Source organism: Podarcis gaigeae (assembly GCF_964106915.1).
Source record: "Podarcis gaigeae genome assembly, chromosome: 2".
NCBI classification, from domain to species: domain Eukaryota; kingdom Metazoa; phylum Chordata; class Lepidosauria; order Squamata; family Lacertidae; genus Podarcis; species Podarcis gaigeae.
In genome coordinates, this window is record NC_139679.1 from 83,833,043 (window position 1) to 83,857,850 (window position 24,808).

The 24,808-nt window shown below is 39.3% G+C and overlaps 1 protein-coding gene across 11 annotated transcripts in view; it reads right to left on the reverse strand.

Moving 5' to 3' along the window:
* ARHGEF3 (Rho guanine nucleotide exchange factor 3) overlaps nt 1-24,808 on the reverse strand; it is a 100,935-nt gene that overhangs the window by 4,514 nt on the left and 71,613 nt on the right. For 8 of the 11 annotated variants that reach the window (XR_014561266.1, XM_083727042.1, XM_083727037.1 and 5 more), the window contains 8 exons: nt 7,890-7,997; nt 7,239-7,409; nt 5,837-5,899; nt 5,552-5,648; nt 4,244-4,320; nt 2,701-2,958; nt 1,276-1,446; nt 413-599 (listed from right to left, as the gene is read on the reverse strand). Coding sequence is in view for 9 of the 11 variants with exons in the window: in XM_083727042.1 (XP_083583168.1) it covers nt 413-599; nt 1,276-1,446; nt 2,701-2,958; nt 4,244-4,320; nt 5,552-5,648; nt 5,837-5,899; nt 7,239-7,409; nt 7,890-7,997 (1,132 nt within the window). In the remaining 2 variants the exon portion in view is untranslated. Of the gene's footprint in view, nt 1-412; nt 600-1,275; nt 1,447-2,700; nt 2,959-4,243; nt 4,321-5,551; nt 5,649-5,836; nt 5,900-7,238; nt 7,410-7,889; nt 7,998-9,900; nt 11,078-23,167; nt 23,448-24,808 lie in introns of those variants that run through there. The other 3 variants (XR_014561267.1, XM_083727045.1, XM_083727039.1) reach the window with 2 other exon arrangements.

A 24,808-nucleotide genomic window follows, 5' to 3' on the forward strand; every position in this document is an offset into this window, starting at 1 on the left:
AGTTCCTGTGGGTTTTTTCCCCCTCCCCCCCCCCTTTTTCTAAGACGCTAAGACGCTTATCCGCTAAAAGCCGCTAAACTGCTAATAGCGCTAATCCGCTAAGCCGTCAATGGGTTTGCTTCGCAAGACGAAAAAAACGCTAGACAAAGAGACTCACAGAACGGATTCTTTTCGTCTTGCGAGGCACCACTGTATATTTTGTCTTTCCTGTCATGTTTTGCTTTTGTAAGCTGAAATAGTACTTTTTGAAAATCTTGTTTCTTCTTTTTTTAAAAGTGAAAAAATAGTTTGCCTTTTTTATATGAATGAGACATGCTGGCTTATACTTCCAGAAAAGATCTTGGAAGGATACTGTGGTGCATGACTATATTTCAATATTTTATAAAAAAGATATAATACAATGGATTCTTACTTCTCTCATTGTTGCTAAATGCACCACGTATGGATCCACCCAATCGCACCTCTCCATCTTGCAAGTCTTCTAGCACAAGATCCTTCACAGGGATGGGTTGCCGATACAATTGGTAACAGAGTTGTTCATTCTGTGTAACAGCTCGAGTAATTACCAGTACTTCTTGGAAGAGAAACACATGCAATTTCTGACAAAAAAAATAATAATAATTGTGAGTTGTCACTCATACATTATTTGCTTATCATTTCTCTAGGGGTTTTTTTTTAAAAAAACTAGCATCTAGTTAAATAATACTACCAAAGATGGGTGGAAATGGTCCAATGGCATGGTCTGAAGGCACATGATGCAACCACCCTGCTGAAGGTAAGGAGGTTTGAGTCTAGGCCACTGACTGTATGGGAATCCCACCAGGGAATTGGATATATGCTGTCTTAAGTTCCATGATGGAAGAAAGTACTAGCATATTTAAATCTTACCTAACAACAACAACAACAGTGTGCAAGGATGGCGTCCTACAAGCACTCTGAGAAATGTGTTATGGCACAAATATGACAATGGTGTTAAAATTAGATAAAGATCAGTTTTTCTCTTACCCACAATGAGGAAGAGCTATTCTATTTTCCATCCCTATTCTAACCCCTGTTAAGGCTGCTTTATTTATTTATTTTACCCTAAATAAAAACCAGTTAGCATCTCTTTCTCATTTCTGAGACTTGAGAATATTTCCCCTTGACAGTCATCCAAAAGCAAACCATTGCAACCTTACATTTAAAAAGAAGCAGTTCACTCTGATTATAAAAGAGAACAGTACTTAAGAAAGAGGTAAAACAATATTTTGTGTTTCCTAAAAAGTAATTCCTTACCGCTCCCCGGTTGTTCTTTAGTTCACCATGACAGCACACAACACGTGAATCATCTATCAAGGAGTCCTTTTGGCCTTCATCGAGATAGATTAGCCTCTCTTTGTAATACTGGCATTCAGATTCACCCGTCTTTTTGTTAATTTCTGCCACTATTCCTTGGACAATATTAATCTGGGGAGGGGGGGAATGGTTACAAATAAGTCATAAATTGCCAAGCCAATTTTGAAAGCATTTCTTAATAGGTTTATAGTTGGAAAAACAAAATGGGTGGATGGACTTTGTAATGAGCAAAAAGAGGCCATGTGAGTGTTTGGTACTTCAATATGGCTTTTCCATTTTAAGCATCAATCTGGCTCCAATGCATGTACAGGAATTCTATAAGCAATAACTTTTTCATTATGTCCTGTGAGCAGGCGTATGCTACATATATGTGAGAGGAAATCTGTCGTGCCAACAGAACTCTTTTATTCAATTAATCTAACTAAAGAGTTTAAATCCCCATTGTATTTTGTATTCCTAGATAACTGCTACTTTTTTGCATGTTACAGAGCCCAAGCAGTTTAACAGTTTATACTCTCTCAAGTTTAAACAGCCGTTTAGGATGCAGTATGTAATAGGAATGCGTTCTAAAAAATAAAATCTGAAGGCCAATGATGTGAAGTTTCTTCCCACAATTTCCTTGAATTAGAAAAAAATATTAAACCTATTTTCCCCAAGCTTCTTGTTTAACTGAAGCTTTAAAAAAAAACCTGAAAGAAAATCAGTTTTACAGGCTTTCTGAAAGATGCTCAAATTCAGGCTTCACCACATTTTCAAGGAAAAGGAGCTCCAAAATTGTGTGGGAATAATGAGAACAGCTCTCTTGTGCCCTTGCTATTTGAACAGGACAGATGAGTGGTACTGTTAAAACACTAATTTTTGGTCAATTTTGGAAAATTTAGGGGGGAAAGCTACATTATGTTCATAATAGGCAACTAAAAGCCACAAAACATGTAAGGCTTTGGATATCACCAATGATTGCATGCAACAATATATTAAGCTATCAGCCTTGCATCAGGGAAGTGGCTACAGGAAGAAAGCAAATGACCCAGGATGTCCAAAGATGCAACCAGTACTTCCAGTAGCAGTTTGCATGAGTGTAATGGCACATGTTGCAACTGGCACACTCACACAAATCACATCTAGCAAAGGAATGGCAGAATCCATATACACACCAGGTCAGTGGATACTTCCTCTGCAAAGTACATTCCAAGGACCACTTGAGCTGCTCAGTGTAAAGCAATTTTAAAATACCTGAAGCCTAAAAGGTCACAGAAATCTAACAAGAGAAGGGAAATATACACACATCTTTCTGAGAGAAGATATGTGAATCTACTTCTAATGATTTGCCCTTTAGATAAGGTATTAATTAGTTGAAACACATACAGCTTCTTCGATGTGCTGTTGGTCTGGATGATCGTTTGGCGTGTGTCGCAGAATCTCTCTAAGCAGTAGTGGGTACTTCACTAGACGGCTTCTTGGGATATCAAGGAAATTCCACAGGTCCAGTTTACGGCTGAAAGGTGACTCTAGACAACGCTGTAAGAAGTCTTGAACCCGATGATCCTGCTTCTTCTGGTCCAGCAAAGTTTTGGCAGCTACCTGGTTGCTACAGTAGCTATCATAGGAATTTAGACAAGGCAACTAAAGGAAAAATAAATATTTGGAATTATTATTATTATTATTATTATTATTATTATTACCCCACTCATCTGACTGAAAATAAAATTGATGATAAGTGCTACTACCAGACAATACTGGTTAGAAGCCTAATTTTGTCACTTATTACCATCTAGCAGTGTAATGTCACTGGGAATATTTCTTAGAAACTTACAATCCAATAAGCAGGTGTTTAGAATGAGTGCAACATCTGTTGAGCCAGTAAAACACAAAAATTCCATGTGGCATACTGGTATTACCTGCTAAGATGTTACACTTTGCCTAGGAACACCATATTGCCAGATGCACTCATTTATTTATGCTCCACTCTTTGAGAAAGTCCTACACAAAGCAGCTTACAATATTTTAAAATGCAAATCTGTTCCACGGAACCTTTAAAAACACATAGGCAACACCAAGAGATGATAGCAGTCTCTGCAGGAATTGCATTCCATCACTGTGAAGCCGCTGCCCGGAAGGCCCTATTATGCATTCTTGCTAGTCTGGGGGAGAGCTATGATGCAGGCTCTCCAATTGATAGTAGCAATGGGTGGTTTCTACTATTGTATCAATACAGCCAACTCTTTTACGAAACAGATCACACCCTCTGATATTTGGATGAAGGGTGCTATATAAATTCAATAAATAAGAATAAACATATGGAAACTTTTACTGTTTGCCAATATGGGAATCTGGCTGTGGCATTCACAAAGTGAGTTGAAACTTGTCCAGTAGCAGCTGGCATGGTGGTTCACAACTGCTGTCCTGGCACTAGCATTGTACAGTTTATCTGGATAGGGGTCTGTCAGGACAACATAGAGGCCAGGTCATGACTGTGCAGATGCGCTGGGAGAGCCAATCTGGTTCTTGTGCTGGTGCATCTGCAAAGCTCCAACTTCAACACTGTCCTGCCTCAGCCATATGCAGGTAAGCAGTAGTGGTGCTGGTATCAGGAGGGCAGCTGCATGGCTCTGCCCCACCACACTGGCCACTACTGATCTTGACTCCTACGTAACACAGAGTTAGTCCTCATACCCTTACCCTTCCTGCAGTGTTACTATTTGGTACTAGTTCTCAGATCAAACATGGCTTAGATTATTTAACTGATGCAATTCACTTAAAAATATTGCAGCAAGAATGTTTGTTAACCCCAATATCGCTGCCCATTCTTGCACATTTTACTATTGCTAGTTTTCACTTTTATAACCTTAAAAATGAGGAAGCATATAAAAAGAAAACAAAATCAACCATTTGTGAAAGTTTTCCATACCCAGCCCACAAGGATGTGACCAACACAGTCTGTAGATCCATCAGGCTTCCTAATTTCTTTTAGCCGTCTAAGAAGATCTGATGTAAATACATGAAAAACATGAAAAACGTAATTGGGGTGGGTTGGGGTCAGCTTGTAAAAGAATACTGAGGACTCTTCTATAGTAAAGTTCAACCTTGTCAAGTACTGTTTGAGAGCCTTTCACTGCCTTTGACCATCTGCCTGTTTATCACTATTTGCTTATATAACTCCTGTCAAATGATGCAAGACCCCTATTTTCACAAAGCCGTGAGCTATCCCATGAGAAAAAGGCTATGCACAAACTTGGGTGATACACCCTGCTAGTGTTCTTCTTTCAGTGCCAAACTATACAAGGCATGGGAGAACTGTGATTAGTTTTCCCCACATTTCTATTTTTAACAAAGAGGAACCGAGAACTCTGGTTTTGACGGAAGCAGTAGTGCTACATAAAAGGAGAGGGTGTAACCATTCCTCACCACAACTGCTTTCCCAAGCAAAATCCCACCCAAAGAAGCTGCTAGTAGGCTCACCTAGGGGGAAATACAGCTACCTGTATCATGCTGGTATTTATCCCCCATCCAGGGGGAGGAAAAATTAGGTCAGGACCTAAATTTTCACACAGACATGAATGCGTCAACCCTCTTCCCCAGCACAGGTGCTCCAAATCTGAATCAGAGCCCTTCCTTGTAATTGCTTTCAACTAAAAACAGTAATTTCAGGAGACTCAATAAATAGTTATATCTAATCTGTCTAGAAACATATGAATACCATCTGCTATCTACACACACACACACATCCAATCATGATTATACAAATCTTATTAAGAAGTTGAAATGCACAATTATTTACAATATGCCTCTCGAAAACCTATCTTGGGTTGAAAAGTCCCTGTCCCCCCCCCCCCCAGCATTTAGACATCTACTTCCATCTATTTTTTGTGTGACTTAAGTACTGTTGGGAACATTCAACTCTCGTAATGAAACTTTAATCGTGTAAATATAATTTCTGATAGCACCCAAACCGATTCCCAGATGTGTGTCAGTACTGACAATGAAAGTTGGAAACTGTGGAGTCAACAGACAGGAATGACAGCTAATGACACTAATGCTTCTGTAGTGAAGGTAAAATAAAAAGTGCCCATTCCAATGTACATTTTTCCTCCATAGATAAATTTTGTAGAGGTTTTTTTCCAGTCTGCAGCCCAATATAATTCAACTGTTCCTCAAACAATGCTCCTCAAACTTATTTGGCCCTTAGCAACTGCATATAGAATAGAAAGAATTATACCTTCATGCAAAGGAATTAAAGAGTCCAGTGTCCCAAATATTTGGTTTAATTCTTGCTCTGACATTATGGAAAGTTTAAGCATTGGGTCATGGTAAGCCTGCACAAAGATAGAAAAATCATTTAATAAATACATATTTGAAATTCCATTATTGGTGATAGCATTTAAACTCTGGCTCTTGTGCCTTAAAGTTTTTATATATTTGAATTAATCTGTACACACACATCATAGAAACTGCCTGTGAACAAATTCAATAGAGGCACACAATAATTAAGGGTATATAATACCTTCTTTGCTAACTTCAGGTCTTCTATCAAGTCTTCTTCTCCTTGCGAAAGTTCAAAAATTGCCTATAACAGAAGATATAACCTTGATAAATTTGCAGTTTCAAAATTTCTCAAATAACATTTTAAAACTATGGATAAATGGCAAGTCCAAATTGCCACAGTGCCAAATGAGGGGTGTAAACTCAATTAAGTTAGCATTTAAACCCAAATCATTCAAATTTGCACTTTCGGGGGGTGGGGACACAACACAGCCACCCACTGAAATTTGTGCACATCTTAATTTTACAATACAGTTATCCAACCAAGCAATGTTTACAAAATATTATGCATATTAACATACAAAAATGCACTATATTTGGAGAAAGTGATTGCAAAATTCTGTGATTAATAAAAACTGCATGCAAAATTTCATTTATTAGGAAAAATCCACCCTAAATTGCTGAAGAATTTTTATGAGTTTTTAAAAAGAAATTTGCAAATTGCTGAAATGCAGAGAACTGAATTAAAATAATTAGAGACAGAGAAATGAAATTGTCAGATTCTTCCATTCCTAACTGTCAAAGCAAGAGAAGCTAAAAAATGAGACCAAGCTTTAAGTCTATTAAAATACTGTCCTTTATTTAATATCCTTCCCTTTGTGATGAAACTCATCCCTAAAATAATGGTGGAGAGCCTACTGGCGAAAGGTGGCATACAAAACTCAAACTCATAAATACAGTGGTATCTCTGGTTACAGATGCTTCAGGTTACAGACACTTCAGGTTACAGACTCTGCTAACCCAGAAATAGTACCTCGGGTTAAGAACAGTTTCAGGTTAAGAATGAATTAAGTTCTTAACCCGAGGTACCACTGTAAATGGCGTTCCCAGGCAGTCTCCAATCAGACACATACCAGACTGGCTTAGCTTCGGCAGACTGCTAAATCATGTGCCTTCAGACTATGCCCTGGGGCCTTTTAATAAAGGGTACTTGTATGATTCAGCATCCTATGCTAAGCTAGAATGGAATGCCATGCGATGCTGTGCATGGCATTTCCTCCATTTCTAAAATATTTTATTATGAATTCTTTTTTTCCCAATGAAGATGTGAAGACAGTTAGCCCTATTTCCCTCAGCTTGAAAGAGCCAGTTATTAGCTTCTGCCTTGTCTCGCTTCAGGAATGCAAGAATGCATTGTGTTGTCTTTGAAGGCTGTGATGGCTGCTTTTAAAGCCTGGAGTGATTGCAAGGAGTGATTGTGCATTTCAGTGTTTTCATGTGTGCAAAGGAGATGGGTGGTGGCTAGTTCTGCCAAGGAGGGGAAAATGGGACTAAAAAGAAGTTTATACACAAACATGTGTATCTTCACTTGCATTCCTTAATGCCATTTCAGGCAAGTGCAAGGAGAATATAAGTAAGCAAACCTCTTGCCGCTTGATTTCTTTGGATGTCAGCATCTGATTGACACAAACATCAAAGGTCTCACTCCAAAGTTTACTGTCTCTTCGCTTGGTGCTAGCAGGGGGTACATTTCTAGTCCAGGGTCTTGAGGCAAGCAGATCTGGCCGACTGTCACTGCGAAAACTGATGGAACGCTGTGAAAAATAAAAATAAAATAGTTATTGCTTTGCTAGGGTTGATGGGAAGGTTAATTGTCATGTTGATGACAAAGTAAAACCGCTGTTTATTCACACTATACTGTTTAATATTTTGGAATGAGAACTGACGCAGCTGCATCAAAAAGGAGGAGTTAAGAGTTGTCTCCCATACTAGTTCTGCTCAAAAGAGATCCATTAAAAGTAATGGATTCAAGTTAGTAATGTCTATTGATTTCAATGGGTCTATTCTAAGTAGCAGTAGCACTGGAGACAACCTTGTATAAGAGAAATTGTTATCGAACAGAAATCAAACACTTGCTTTTACTTAAAGTGAAAATTATTAATAAAGTGCTTTTCATTACTTCCATATAGATGAGCAATATGCAAAAATAAATGCTTTACAAACAATACCAGAAATAAGACATGTTGCATTCCTTGTATTGAACCCTACTTAATTAATTAAAAAATGGGTTTTACCTGAAGCGTCTGACCAAATCGTTTCAAAGGAGTTGCTCGAACAGGAGGAATTAAACTTGCTAGTGATGTCACTCTAGAAAGAGGCCTGACCCGCTTATTACTGGGCTCCTGTAAATTTTAGACAAAATACTTACGTGTTAGAATCATAAAGCCAACACTGATTTCATAATACAAGTATAGAAGTTTCAATGTATCCCAGTCCCCAATGGGGGACCCTTTCAGGACTCCAACTAGCTTGTAGTATTGTTTGATTCTCACAGAAGGTTTCTGGTGGGGATGAAGCAAAACCACCATCCCGAATACTTTCCACAGTGTGCCATATAGTGCTAACAGGTGCAAGTCCAAATTTGGCTGTCAGCTTTTGGCCCCCAGGATGATTTAGAAAGGATAACACACAAATACAAAATTCAAGTACCCCCCAAAAAAAACAATCTTACAAAAATTTAAGATGAACAACCTTAATATTTCAAAAATTATTAAAAGCCAAATGCATTTATGCCCAAACGACAAAGAGCAGACCCCAAAAAGATGTCAGAGAGAGCAAGATTAAACCTGAGTATGTTGTTGTTATTATCATTTCCCCTTTTGCATTTGAAACATGTAAAGTGTTACTGGTAGGAAGGCAATCAGACATGAAATTAAAACAAAAATGCTAAAGACAGCAGCAAGCAACAGATCAAAACAGAGAGAGGCCCAGAGGATCACCATTGGGAGGGAATTCTACTATTTTGATGTCTCTGCCCAAAAAATTCCCCCCCTCTCATGCTCACCTATCTGATCTGATGTAAAGACAAAACTTAGCAGGGTCTCAGCAGCCTATCTCAAAGGTTGTGCAGGTTCATGGTGGACTAGGTGATTTCTGAAGATTGCTATAAACTGTGGAGAGAGGTAAAAAACTGTCTGTTTTCCTTTACTGTCTCCTGAGCTCTCCCCATATAGCACAGGGAAGGGGGCTAACTGCATGCTGCACCTCTCTACCAGCCTTAACAGACACCTCCTGGGGTTCAATCTGTTGGGGGCTTGTGCTGACTAATACTTCTCCTATGACATTCCACCCCCAACATCCTCAGCACTTCATGGGTCAACTGCCCTTGACAATTTCTGGAAGACGCTAAGCAAAAGATCTCATTAGGCCATTTGGGGATAAAAGAGTCCCTAACAACTCTTTTCTCATACCCCAAGTATGCAGAAATCACTACCTTAGTATGGTATTAGTAAGACTCGGCATAAGTACAACCAATTCTCATGTTTACAATTAAGATTATTTTGCTCAATGCACACAGCTGGCAAACATATGAAATATCAAAAGTACAAGAAGAAAATGTTTTGGAGAGAGAAAGGATGCACAACAGACATATGTAACTTCACACACCTTAGGGTTGAATCCTGTGCATGTTTACTCTGAAGTAAGTCCCATTGTGTTCAGTTGGGCTTATTCTCAGGTAAGTGTGCATGCAATTGAATTGCACTGTTAAAACATTCATGCACATATATTTACCGGTAATCACTTTCCTGTCTCATCTTGCAATGCAAAAGGTTCAGCAGCTATGTTTGTTATCATGACCTTGCCACTGAAAGGCATAGATACAGTTTCAAAACAGAAGTCTTTAGCCTCAAATATTTCTTCCAGCTGAGAGTCAAATCATTATGCATTTCTGTGTTACTAGATCTCCAGCAAGCAAAAATTAGAGAGTTTAATATTACAGTATTTGCGAAGGTCATTTGTACATTTGATTGTATGTATATCTCTCAAATTTATTACGCAATTATAAAACATCCACTATGTATTTAAAGAACTGAGTTTTTAACAAAACTCAGTAAGCATCTATCATCAAAGAGCAATTCAAGAACCAAGATATACAATTAACAACTCACTATTTAACCCCTTTTGTGTCAAGAAGCTCTGAAGGATTAATACTCTTGTTTCTGTGCACACACACACAAATGTAAACAAAGGTATAAGAAGCAGGAAAAGCTATAGCAGTAAATATTTTTTGAAGTTTACGATTACCCTTGCTTTCCTAATCTCCATCCGACATTGAAGAGATCGTGGGCAGCACATGTAGAAGGCAAGACTTGACAGAAAAACCCAAATCTTCCAGGTGATGTGAAACCCATCAAAAATCACATTTCAGGATAATTCCTAAGTCCATTCACCTCTCTTTTTCAGCCATGATCATGAAGTTTGCTTAAGCATCATATAATTCTAGTTTCGTAGAAAAAACAGTGGTGTAATAAACCAGCTCTGACTACAATCTTCCACATGCTAGCCACTCATATTAGCAATCATTTCTGGGGTTAGGGGTGGGGGGGGGGGAGGAAATCAGAGCATTAGCAACTTCATTAATACTGATTAGAAATATCACTTCCATCAGCACAGCTACGGAGAGGAGAACTGGAAGCCAGCCACATATTTATTTCTCCACAAATAAAGCTGAAATCCAACAATATTCCTTAAAGCTTGGAAGAAATATATTTTAAAACCCCACACAAATAACTGATTAATCCACTTGGCAGTCCTGGTTACAAACAAAAAATGCAGTCTGCCCTCAAATCTTCAGCAGAGGTGCATTCTGTATCCTTCGCCTTCATCAGCAGTCCCTTGGCTCAGCTTTTTTGTTAAGTACATTTATTTTTATGCCACTGCAGCACCACTGGAATACTGAACACACCAGAAAAGACATTCAGCATTCACTGTGATTCTCCTCTCAATGGCGCCTCAGCCATCAGCTGTTTCTTATTAAGCATGCCAGTGATGCTGTGCCAGAACAGAGAGACGCTTCACATCAATCACACTGCACTGCAGTCCCGGTGGGATAGAGCTATGCTACAGTGCACAGAGTTAAAAACACCCTACCTGGTTATATATTCCCTTTAGTTTCAATGGCTCCAGAATATAACAATATTTTAAAAAAACCTATATAGCTTGTTTCCACAATTAGATGTAGAAGTTGCTTGAGAGTTGCTGTCCTTAGACTACAATTGCTGGCAAAGTGAATGAGGAGTTCCAGGATGCTATAGTCACACACCCTTATTTCTCCTCATAAACAGTAAACGTCACTGAACGAACAACCTGCTCTTGTCCTTGAATAAAAGACGGAAACACGTGATATTGCAGGACACACTGACTTTCAGTGCTTCCCAAACTTTTGATTTGCCATGCACACATTGTGCCTTTGAGATGTTCACCCAGACCCTTGAGAGCTCCTTAGCCATAAGATAGCTTTCATGCAGCTGGGGGAAAGATAAAAACGACCCAATTATCTGAGCAGAGCAGGATCCCTTTGGCTTTTCTCACGGGATTGGCATTTCTGCTGCTGGCACATTGCCGGTTTTGGGACTGGGCTCTGGGAGTGTGGCTGAGTCAATCAACACTTCTCCCAGCTGTATAGGGGCAATCACTCATAAATCAGCATCTCCCACACAGTTAGGAGAACGTCTAAAGAGCATTCAAATCAATAGGCTTAGAGTCAAGATAGGATATTATTAGGATAGAAAAACCATGTAAGCTGACTTTACTGGCTTTGACATCTGCACAGGAAGAAGGAGAAATGCATGTTCAGTCCCCCTTCTCTAGCAGCTATGGAACCAGATACCTTCAGAAAGGAAGATCTTTATTTCTCTCATGCAAGTGCTACATGGACTACAAAACTGAAATCTCTGCTGCTGCCTGGTTTTTGGAGGAGGCGCACAGAGGCAACTGAGCAGTCTGCTATCTGGGCAATATTGTACTGAATGAGAGATAGGGTCAGTATTTAGTTCGTTGTTTGTTAAAATAGCTTCATATCAATTAGAGTCCTTGAGTTGCTCTTAATTAGTCTCTAGCCAAGGTGTGAACACCTTTGCTTAAGGTAAAGACATACCTGTTGTGTCAACGCTCCCTGATGTGTATACAAACAGAAATCAAATTGATACTAATGAAGCCATTAGTGGTGATGTGAACAGCTGGGGGGAAAGTGCTATGAAATGCTAGGTGGGGACCGTTTCACTGCACTCTAAGGTGATATTGTGAACACACAGGGTAGGCTCCCTATGCAGTTTAGAACCTTGGAGTCTACATAGAAAATATCCCTCCAACTTGAGAGCAATCTGGCTATGACATCTGTCACCTGATTGATCACCAGGGTTGAGGTCATGTGCTTTAATATTTTTAGATCTTTTATTGTAATTTTATTGATACATGATAAATTATGAATTACAATTTTGATATAAGCCACATTGGGAACGTTTTGGCCATGGAAAGCGGCACATAAAACTTTGAAATAAACAAATACATTCCAACTGACCTCTATTTTTTTGCTCTAAGCAAGGAAACTACCACTATCAGCTTTGGAGCAAGCCGGAATTTTAAATTAGGTTAACCTATATTAAACTGATACATTATTAACTTAACCCAGCGAGAGCCTGCAAACCACAGGTCAGTCTGCTGATCAATAAAATGATTTCCTTGCATTCTCTGCATCACAGAATCCACAAGCTGGGTAATTTGTGACTGAAATTAACAAATTCTAGTCTTGAAGAAACCTTTCATTAGAAAACTCTGCAATCAATCACAAAGGCTACTTCTGTATTAGGGTTTTTTGATAGCCATGCAGACTGATTCCCAGATTAGTTCCAGATACAAAAAGGGTGCTGCCAGTGAGGCCTGGAGTTGCTCATACATTGCAGGGCAAATGGTGAGTGCTGTGAGCTTTAACAATACAACTGAGCTTTTTGGGTGGGCTGGTGTGCTTCTCCCACTCTTGGAAGATGGTCCAAACTATCAGAGGCCGGCTCCCCACCCCCCACCCTGGACCATCAAAACACCTGTTAAGGTCCTTTACTCACTGCTGTGTACTATGGCCTGGAACCACTATGCTATACCAACTCTCCAGAAATGGACTGTATAAAGTAACTGGAAATATAGCAAATAAAGACAGTTGCAGAAGAAGCAACAACAGCTAGCCCATGTATTTCATCACACTCCAAGAACCAAAAGTGTATCAACAAGAAATAAAAGTTTGGTTGCGTTTTTTTGAAGAGAAGATTGCAAGATTATTTACAGGGCAATGTAGCACTAAATAGGGCTAGAATGATATGTTCTGGAAAACAAATTAGTCTGCACTTAACACTGTAACAGAATACTCTACAAGGTGAAAGAGTATACTGTATAGTCTTAGTTTCAAATACAATCTGCCGGCCTCACAAATAAAACAAAACAGAACCATTTTGTTTCAGACACCTTATTCCTGGCACAGTTTCTATGCTCATTTACTTTCAAAGTTTCTAGTTTGGTCAACACTGTATTGGTATGTCAACATTTGTGATGGCAGAAAGCCTAAAAAAATATTATTTGTGTTAGTCTGCTACTGATTAAATTGGCACTAGATAAAATGGTTATAATAAAATAACCTCAAGTACTGAGCTTTAGTAGAAAACCACATTAGGAAAAAGCCTCACTCAACCTCCATTCCACAGGAAGCTATCAATATTTAGAACTAGACAGAGCTTTGCTATTTCTTTTAATTATGCAGGTTGGGAGGGGGTACTTTTGGAAATGTAACATGCGGGTGCAGTCTTAAAGAAACTTCATTGGGAATAAATCTGAATTCACTGGAAGGTACTTCTAAATAAATACGCATAGAAGCTGGTTACAAATAAAATATTTTGAACTCAGAAACGTCTCTGCCCCAAGTTGAAAATAATCTATTGAACAATGTCAAGCTAGCAAGGGTCAATATTTAGTTTAGACACACCCCAGGAAAACTAAGCCACTGATTTTGAATGCTGCACTCCTGAAGGCTCTTTGAGTTACAAAAGCATCCTTGGTATATCTGCTTGTAGAAGTACCTTTTCTGTGGGATCAACAGGGTTATCTCCGTTTTTCAAAAAAATCATAAGTGGCCATTCTAGTATTGGCTGAATAACTGCAGTCTAGGGAAATAAGCACTCCTGGATAGTGCCTTTTATTTCATTGGTACACTCTGCATGAGGGATGTGGGTGGCGCTGTGGGTTAAACCACAGAACCTAGGACTTGCCGATCAGAAGGTGGGTGGTTCAAATCCCCGCAACGGAGTGAGCTCCCGTTGTCCGGTCCCAGCTCCTGCCAACCTAGCAGTTCAAAAGCACATCAAAGTGCAAGTAGATAAATAGGTACCGCTCCAGCGGGAAGGTAAACGGTGTTTCTGTGTGCTGCTCTGGTTCACCAGAAGCGGCATAGTCATGCTGGCCACATGACCCGGAAGCTGTACACCGGCTCCCTCAGCCAATAAAGCGAGATGAGCACCACAACCCCAGAGTCAGTCACGGCTGGATCTAATGGTCAGGGGTTCCTTTACCTTTACACTCTGCATACTGGCATGGTGATGAGCACCTTTGCTATGCAGCTCAATATAATTAGTATTCAGTATAGAGAATTGGGTGCTGTTCATATTCCTGGAATGACCTGGGCATGACCTCAGATAATGAGCAAGAGGATGTGGCTAAAACACCTTTAGATTCCTGCCAGCATTGCTAATTCAAGCTCTTAATCAGTACATGTGGTTAATCTAAAATGCCAACCAGAGCTTTAATGTGCACAGCACAGCAGAAATATCACAGAAATGTCAGCATCATTAGGCTGAACAGCATTATTTTATTTATTTATAAGATTTCTTACTTGCCCTACACCATAAGGGTCCAGGACAGGTTACAACAATATAACAATATATTAAAGTCAGTTAAAAAAATTTACATCAAGAGAGTAGGTTGGGTCCTAAAATTCAATTTAAAAATACAATAGTAAAATGAAAAAGTACTTTGCAACCATAGTACTAATGAATTTTGACAAATATATTAATGTCTTCATTGAAATAATTTGGAGGGTAACATGCTTCAATTTTAGTTCTATTGTATATTATTTACTTAAAACACTTTTACACCACCCTTCATACTATTCACTGCACATTCCATTCAACAGTACAGCTGATAGGGCTGTACAGATATTAGCCTGAATAAAATCTCTTTGTTATTTTCAAGTAAGAATAATCATTGTCTTTTGGGATCAGAGCCTGACTGTGGGCAGAGCAGAGGCAGTGATAGAGCTGCTGAATCCAAACCTAGCCCATTTCCCAGAGAGGTGCCCACAATTCACTCCTCCGAAGTGCCAGTGGCAACAGGGGAGAGGGGTTCTTGAATCCCACTTTTGAAATGCTCTTTACCAATATAGGAGCTGTGGGAGAGAAAATAGATCACTGTCACCCACATGTGTGAACCACAACAACAAAATGGCTGGATATATGGATTCAAAATGCGGACTTTCTAGCAGGAGAAAACCCTCAGTAGCAGAGTTTAAACTCAAAAAGTCAAGCAACAGTGTAGTGTTAGGAATATAGGTTGTTAGACCTTTTTATCCTGCTTAGTTGCATACAGAACTCACCTTTTTCTACCACTCTTGCAATGAACAAGCCATACACTGTTAAGTAAATTTTAAAATGTTTTACTTACAAAATGTTCCAAAGGTCAGATTCATGCATTTATTCAAGCAGCAGCAAGGAAAACGCAGGCAGAATACTCTTGGGTAAAGAATACAGAAAGATAGCTTCAAACACATACTCTAAACTTGGAGCTTCCTTAGGCATTTCTTCCTTGGTCAGTTACATGACACAGAAAAAGGGAACGGGAAGAGAAGGCTTTACTTCTTCCCTCATGGAAAAGACGGGGTGTGACCTAGCCAAGTCTAGGAACAGAACTCTCTTGTCTTAACCCCTCCATGCACTAACTAGCACTCATGCATAGTTATGTTTCACTGCAATTTCCCACAGGAACAACAAACATTTCTTTTATCATTCTGAAATCAAGACAGATCTTGATTCATTTCAGTTGAAGTTAGGTTGATTTTTATCATTTTAAAAAAGTGTGTGTGTGTGAGTGAGTGAGAGAGAGAGAGATTAACTGTTCCTACTTGCAACACTGTTATAATGTTGTTTTTATATTCTTGTAAGTTTCTCTGAATATTATTTGTAATAGAAAAGCGACCTAGAAGCATTTAAAATTAGGTTTTAAATAAATAATTGCAATATTTTGCATTCTCTCTCACACATACTCTTCTTTTTTAAAGGGCTGCAGGAACATGTAGTTTAAACAAAATAATTCAGTTGTTTTAAAACTGTTATGGGTGGGATGGTAGGTGGAATGCATCACACATTCCAAGCACTGTCCAGCTGGTACCTACGATAGTCACACCAAAACACACAAACTGCAACAAAATCCATTCTGGTTTACAGACATTATGCCCTTTACAAGCTACATTGTACTTTGCTCACAAAGTGCTTAAAGGGAAAAGGATACAGATTAGGGTAAACAGGGATAAATCTAGCCCTCTGTGAGGCAGGTAAACAGGATACATAAGAGTTTCCTCGCCAGAAATTCATTTCATGTATTGCAACTAAACAGTTTCAGAAGGGCAAAAAAGAAGTGTGTGTATACTGAAGGCAATGAGTTTTATGGTACTGATGTCCAGTTATTAAAAGGCTGTTCAAAAACACCCCCCATCACCTATATATTTTTAGGAAAATTCCCTCCTGCATCTCAAGTCGCCTCAGAATATCTGCTATTGAGTCTTGATACAACAGGGTGAAGAGTAGATAAATAAGCACAGAGGAGACAAGGAAAGAAACAGGAGGAGAAGCTATAAATATTTCTTTTCTTTTCCTTTTCCTTCCTTTTCAAGAGATGCATGTTTGAAATATTAATTTTCAATGAACAATGCTGATGAATAAACTTTTTCACAACAACATTGTTTATTGCTTCGTGTGTGTGTAGCTTTGACTTAAAAATGAAACTATTCAGCTGCTGCACATGAAATGACTTTCTGGGAAGGAAACTCTTTCTCATGTATCCTGTTTACCTGCTTCTCAGAGGGCTAGGTTTATCCATGTTTACCCAAACCTGCATCCTTTTCTCTTCAAGTACTTCATGAGCAAATGACAATGCAACATGAAAAGGGCCCAATGTATGTAAACCAGCGGCTCCTATATGAAGTCACCACATCAAGCAGCATGCTAAAAATACTTTCAGAGAATCTCAGAGATACAGACTCCTCAGGAAGGAGAGCGTTCATCACTTCCGAATCCTTCACAGCTAGCTTGTCAAAGCACTCTGCACCTATAACTCCTTTAGGCTCACTTTCTTCTGTCCAGAAACCCTCCCAGCCCAGCTTCCATATGCTCTATTGGAGTAATGTTGTCTCAGTCTGCTTCACACTTGGAATCATTTAGAAAGCAGGAACACAGTGAGACGTACCAAAATTGTGAGATGGATCAGTGACAACAGGCCCCTTGTCCAGGGGCCAGAATGTATCTCTCAACTTTGCAGTGGTAGTGATGCTATGCAACTAGAGGCTGTCCATAACAGCTAGCCAGGAAAGTAAAGGCAGCTCTATCCAAAGTCCCTGCAGTCTCTGGTAGCTAGCTCTGAGAGGTCAGAGTGAAGAAACCTCTCACTGAGACCACTTCACCGGAAACAAGAGACACTTGGCTGGATTCAGCTCAGTACAGTAGTATCTCGGGTTAAGAACTTAATTCGTTCCGGAGGTCCGTTCTTAACCTGAAGCACCACTTTAGCTAATGGGGCCTCCCGCTGCCGCTGCTGCATGATTTCTGTTCTCATCCTGAAGCCAAGTTCTTTACCCAAGGTACTATTTCTGTGTTAGCGGAGTCTGTAACCTGAAGTGTCTGTAACCTGAGGTACCAGTGTAATTCAGCTGGTGGGAGTCATTGCAATGAGTCCCACTAGCTTGACAGGGCTTCCCCCACCTCTTTGCCTTGAGCTCCTCAGTAGGTTTTGGATGGTTGGAAGAACCCCCCAAGAAGAGTACATGGAAGGGAGTAGCGGGGAGAATGTTCCATCAGGCAAGCAGAACTGCTTACGCTGATGCAGCAATCTCCTTAAAGTGCTGCTTTGAATTCCACCCGGTGATAGTCACCAACGTGGCTGGTTTTAAAAGAAGATTACACAAATTCATGGAGTATAGGGGTATTATGCTGTTATTTATTTATTTATTTATTAAAAACAAAACAAAACTCAAAGTGGTTTACAAAAAGATAAAAAATAGAAATCATGAAAAATTACAGCCATACTCTAACATACAAAACAGATTTAAGTTACCTCAGCTTTCTAAGCATGTGGGTAGGCTTGTCTAAACAAGAATGTTTTTAGCAGGCACCAAAAAGAGTGCAGTGAAGGTGCCTGCTTGATCTCAACAGACAGGAAGTTCCAAAGTGTAGATGCTGCCACACTAAATGATTGAGTTCTTACAAATGCAAAACAGGTATTATGTGGCACCTGTAGTAGTGCCAATTCTGCCAATTGAAGTGGTCAAGTGGGCATGTGTGGGGTAAGGCAATCTCATAAGTAAACTGGTCCCAAGTTGTTAACCCTGATAACTACATGCTACCTCCCCTGTCAGAGGCAATGCCTCTGAATACCAGTTGCTGAAAACTGAAGGGAGGGAGGGTACTGTTGCACTCAGGCTCTGGCTGTCTGTTTTCCATAGTCATCTGGTTGGCCACTGTGAAAACAGGATGCTGAACTGGATGGGCTACTGGCCAGATGCAGCAGGTTCTTCTTACACGTGCAACTTAGTAATTCTCAAACAGTATTTGAAAACTATTAGTCAGCTTGTATGTATCTTAGAGTTTTTTCTCTCTCCTGTTTATTGTGGTATCTATTCTCAGATTACCATTTAGACAACTTCACACAACTACCACTAAAAGGTAAAACAGCAGCTCCCCTTAAGAGCATAAGAGCTGGAGCAGGCCAAGAGTCCATCTCTTCTAGCATCCTGTTCTTGCAGTGACCAACCTGGTGCATATGGGAAGCCTACAAGCAGGTCCTGAGTGCAACGGCACTCTTTCCTCCTTTTGATTCCCAGCAACTGGTATTCAGATGCCTATCACCTCCAACAGTGCAGGTAGAACGTAGCTACTGTGGCTAGCAGCCATTAATAGCCTTACCCTCCATGAATGTGTCTAATTCACTTCTAAACCCACTGAAGTTGCTAGCCATCACTACTTCTTGCTGGAGCAAATTTCCTCATTTACGTATGTGCTGTGCGGAAAAACACTAAATTCAGCCTCCAATTCCCGAGGCTAAAAACAAGCAGGTCTTTTGCAACCAGTTGCAGTATGGTGTAGTGTTTAGAGGGAAGCTCAGTGGGTGGCCTTGGGTCAGTCACCTTATTTCAGCTCACAGGATGTTTGTGAGGATGAAATGGGGAGGATGGAGAACCATGTTAACCACCTTAAGCTTCTTGTAGGGAAAGCCTGATAGAAACATTATAATAAATAAATAAAGACCACTTTGTTTACCTACATATGCATATCAATCCTTACTTAAAAACAGGGTACTGTCAATAAGAGAAATATGTGAATTTGTTACTTTTAGTAGTACTTGGCCTCACTTGACTCCAATGATTGCCACTCCCTTAGGGCACAACACAGAATTATGGCTTACTAACATTATGAAACTAGATTATAATGCATCAAGTGGCTCTGTTTTTTAGTCTTTATCCCATTACATCATACAGTTCAAAGTTCTTAGTTTTTGCTGGATTAGCCAAAGCTAGAAATTGCTTTGTCCCATTTATTAGCTGGCAGCTTTTTACCACTACTTTGTCTGGTTTCTGTCTAGCAAAAGCAGCAATAATTTTGTAGTAGCTACTGCATAGATACTATTGGCACTACACAAAGAAACAGCCTTTTCTAGAACTTCAGATAAAGTTACTAACTAAATTAATAGCATTATATATGAAAAAGTTGCATGTCTGATTTCATCATTTGAAGGTCGGTTTCATGATTTCCAACAAATTACATGTGGTGTTTCCAGAAAAAAAGGAATGGATTTGCCAGTTTCTGAACACAAATATTGCCCCACATAATTTCTGGGCACATGGAAGAAAATCATAAACAACAAAATTGCCAACTGAAAATACTATGTTAAAAAATGATAGATCTGTTCCACGCAGATAGAAAGTCTAAAGAAGAAATGCATCTCTACTATATAACAAATGTCAGGCTCAAATGTCCTGCTGTCTGCACAACCAGTACAGGTTGCAGACAGAGATAAAAGCTAACCCAAGTTGTGCAGCACCACAGCAGACTGGAGGCTGTACTGAAGCTCGCAGTCCAATCTTCAGTACAGTGACCCAAGAGTCAGGTGACCTAAGCAGCCTATACGGTCTTATCTGGCCTTTACATAACTGCCAGCTCTGGCCGGCCTCCTCAGACAATGTAACTTGTCACTGCATGCTGGCTGAACTGCTAATGGGCTGAATTCCTGCCTCGAGCCCTGTTAGTTCTGGTTCGGAGGAACTAACTACCTGCCTGTCTGCAAGCCCTGACACTAGTAATTGCTCCCCCAATAGAACTTCCATTCTAGACCTCAGTTAATATAATAAAATATTATGTGGAGAATTATCATGCTAGTCGTCTTTTTATTTTCTCTCTCCTCCATTTTTAAATGCATCACACATTCCACAGACCAGGCTATGGCGAGAAGAGCCTCTCCCACTTTCCCCAGTAAGCCCCATCTACACATCATGTAACACCACATAAGTGGAAACCTAGGAAGAAGTAAGGACTGTGGGTTGTAGACAATGAAATCAATGGGCTCATGGAATGACTTCCACTCATGCAACAAACCCCACCTTCTCCTCCACCTGCATGCACCCTCAAATCTGCTCTAAATTCCCCCACTCTCTGGAGCAGATTTGGAGATAGTGGTGGAGAGGAAGAGAGGAAAGGAAAGGGAAGTTCTACTGTCTGAGTAGAACTTGTTCTGCAAGCACAATTACTTCATGGGACACAACCCTGCATATGCTTGGCTTTGCCATACCAACATTCACCAAAAGCTCCACCAGGTTGAGTTTGTTATGTACAGCATCCATTCCACTAGGAGGGAAGGCTAGGACACTGCTGGGCTTCTCCACCTGCTCTGCTGAAAGATGAGCTCCAACAGGCTTCACCCACCCTCAGCTGTCATCTACAGAAGCCATTTCAAGCAACAGAAGAGGGAGAGGAATGGGGCTATAGGGGCTTCTCTACCCACTTTGCTATAATACCAGCAAATTTTGACACTGCCTCACCTTGAGATCTTTCAACTTCAGCTGGTTGTTAGAAGAATTCTGCAACTAAGAAACAGCGCTTAAATTTGCTCCCCCCCTCCTATTTTTATTTTGTGTTGTGTCTTTGAGATTGTAAGTGTGAGGGCAGGTGTTCTCTTATTACTGACATTTATAAACAAACTACAGCTTTCACACCACTCAATATATACCTTGTAATAAAGTAAGTTCTTTTTTAAAAAATAATCCTGGTATTTACAAATATACACTCCATAGTACAAATTTGTATGAAGAAAGTAACATTGATTCTTCCTTTTGTAAAATAATTTGATAACAAGATTCAAGAGAGGAATGAGCATATTAACTCCCAGTTTTGTTTTGTGTTTAAATACAAATAGAATAATACCAAGCCTTTTACTTTACCAGTATTTGTTCAGTTAAGAAATTTGGTGCATATTACTAGCTGACAATGATCGCAGCCAGTTTCAGCTACCTAAAGCTCACAAAGCAGCAAAGGGTTTTCAAGCTCAAGGATTGCTGATACTCAAAGCTGCTTTGATTAACTACCTAATATCACAAAATCATAGGTGAATGCACCCTCTGAGCGTAAGGTGAACTATACTGGTCTTAATGTCCGTGTTAGCAACTTATTAGACAATATACGCATACCCTCCTGCTTCTCAAGAGTTCTGTTTTTAAAATAGCATTTTACTCCATGTTTTTCTATTTGCTTCTCTTCTGTGAAAAGATTTTCCGCTGTTGTGAAGAACTACTCAACTGGTCTTTTATCACTTCTACACATTAGCAGAGCACTTTCTTCATCATCATCAATGTTTGTGTTTATATAACACTAAAACACATAAATCAGAGCTGCAGAGCTAATCTGCTAAAATAAATTTATCATCATAATCTGAATGAAATACTTTGATTATTACTATTTCATAATTTATGTTCTGGGAGGGGGGAATCAACTCTTACAGCTGATTTAAACAACCCATATAAAACCTTTTTTATACATCTCCAAGAAAGTAAATTGTGGAAACTTATTATGTCATACAACTGCGTACCTAAGACAGTTCAACAACACCTATTAAGATGAACTTCAAGTGCAAAGGATTGTGTGAAAGAGACAAGGGTGGCAAAATTCCTATTTGTTTACTAAACATTACATTTTTTCAAAAGGGTCTGCTATTTTTGTGATTTCTGGGCAGACAATGCAACTCTCTTGGTAGTTAAATCTCACTGATAACAATAGGCATATTTCTGAGTAAATATAGCTTTGACTAGGCAGCTAGTAAATTTTATATAGTTAACGGAAATAGCTAATGCTAAAATGCCCCATCACCACAAAAAGCATAGTCATGATGACCTAAATAGTCTCTGAAATAAATATTCATCAATTCATTAACTAGTTAGAATAGATAGGTGATAGATGATATATATATAGATAGATAGTCCTTCACAGAAACTCTATTAAAAGGAGTCCAATTTTCTTTATAAAAAACAGAAAAGACCTCACATGGGTTCTAAATATTTTCTGTATTTTGTAAAGAGTTCAATTAAAGCAGTCAGTAACAGCCTCTGCCCGTTGGCCACTTGTTCCTGATTCTATTTGTGAACCTGTGAAAATGAAAGTGTTTCAAATAGTCTTACTAACAAATAAGCATTGAGAACCTAAAGGATTGTACCTGTGAATGCCAATGATTTATTTGAGCATGAAATCTGTTTTCCTATGAAATGCACAATCAACCTTAAAAGAAAACACTAATATATGCATTTCTGTGCATATCTCTCAATTACTTATTCCAGAAATGAATCTTATTTTTATCAAAGCACAGTGCTTTTTTCTATTTAAAAATGTTTAGGGGTACTCTCATTTTGACTCAAGGAAATCACCATTTTATAGTTCAAATCCAGAAAAATAAATACAGTAAATGGACAAAAGTACAAAGATTCACAAAATGTTTAAGGGTATGTGTACCCCTGCGTACCCCCTTGAAAAAAGCACCGTCAAAGCATATTCTGATATCAAATTTATGCTGCTGTAGAGTATAAGCAAAGTTGTGCAGATCCTCTATGTGCAAAATGTGAGAGATCAGTACCGGAGATTCCAAGTTGTTATTCTGCCCCAGGTAAAACAGATTCTTTCAACTAGAAGAAAAACTGCAGTAAAGGCTCTCAAATATCTACCAATCATACCTCTGTTTCTCTTGTTGAGATGCTCGCTGTCTGTACTTCCAGTCCACAGTTTGCTCTTTTGACTGTGAGATAAAATGGATAATCCTTTGCCACCATTGTGGCTGAAGGAGCAGCAGTTTCGGATGTCACAGCTGATTCTGTTGGTCTACCAGCTATGACAGCAAAAGCAAGTCTTCCCTCTGCAGCGTCGTCTCTGGCACGTAGCTGCTGGGGAAATCAAAGTGTGCTCCTGCTGCTGCGCTAGGCTTCTGATAGCATTATCTAAGGCAGCTCTTGTGCTCCACTGAAACAGGAAGCAGAAAAGCTCTTGAGTATGTCAAGCAAGTGTAACTGAATATTGCTCATTATTGAGACCCGCCCACTGACAACAGGATGGGAGGAGGGTGGGCAAGATCAGTACAGACCAGAGGAACACAGCAAATGACTGAAAACTCACTTCAGAAACCAATGGGGAAACATCTGACTAAAGCTCGGGGTACTATTTTCAAAAGGGTGGAAGCAGGAAACAGTGTTCACAGTTCTTGCCTTTCCAAAAAAGTGCTATTTGATTGCTGGCTCCTTGTCAGCAAAACTGGAAGATGCATTTGACATTGCCACATGAAAGAAAACCACACTTTTTAGCATTTTGCTTAGCTAGCTATATTAATCTGTCCCACATCCTTCATCACTACTGTGGCCTCCTTGCAAATTTTATGCTGGGGAGTTAATATTCCTTTTAAAGAAACATTCAGATATGGGTTTCCCCCACCTGAAATAGTATAATTCTATAAAGGCAAAATCCTAAATAAAATATTTATTTAAAAAAAAAATATTCTATAAAGGCTGCACCAATTGCCTTTTGAGCACACAGTTCATCTTTTGTATATTAAGAGTGTAAGATGTGGATGATATTTATGAGTGTGTAGAGATATTAAACTTCATTACTTTTATGCCCGTTAAGAAACATCATTGTCTGAAGTGTACTTATCAAATTTGTGCTTTTCTAGAAAAAGCAGGTAAATGCTAACCTTTACTAAGTGCTTTGCTTTGAACTGTTATTATTAGTTTGCCTTTTTCATTTCCTCCTAAGGGTGTAAGAAACAGGTTTTCCAAAATAGGGAAAATTTGTGATGTTGTGATGCCCTCTTAATGAAAGAGAAATAAGAGAACTTGACAACAGTAAGTGTCTGTGGTACAGAAAAAAGGAAACCGTGACTAAGAAGAAACAGAAAAAGGAAGGTTAATATTTAAAAATCACTTCCAGGGGAAGACAAATGCAACTTTCCATATATTACTTAATTAGAAAAACTGTCAGTGGTGCAAACATTTTAAAATCAGAACCAAATAACTGTTATAAAGCTAGATCTTTATGTTGCTTTTGCAGGCTCAAAAATAGTAGCTCCCCTTGAAACATTGTTTATTTTATTTATAAAAACATTATAAGTAACTATTCATTTTAAAAATCCCTATCACACCCTGGAAACAGTGTCAACTGGCTGGCTAAACCAAGTGAGGGTAGCTGATGGGTCTCCAGCCCTCAGGGAGTTAGAGACTTCCACTGCATGTGACAACAGTCTCCACAGGATTGAGCCGACAAGATCAATAGTGGGCCAAATGGTCAAGATCTCAATCCTCTGCATGTGCTGTAGAGGGAAGTGAGGG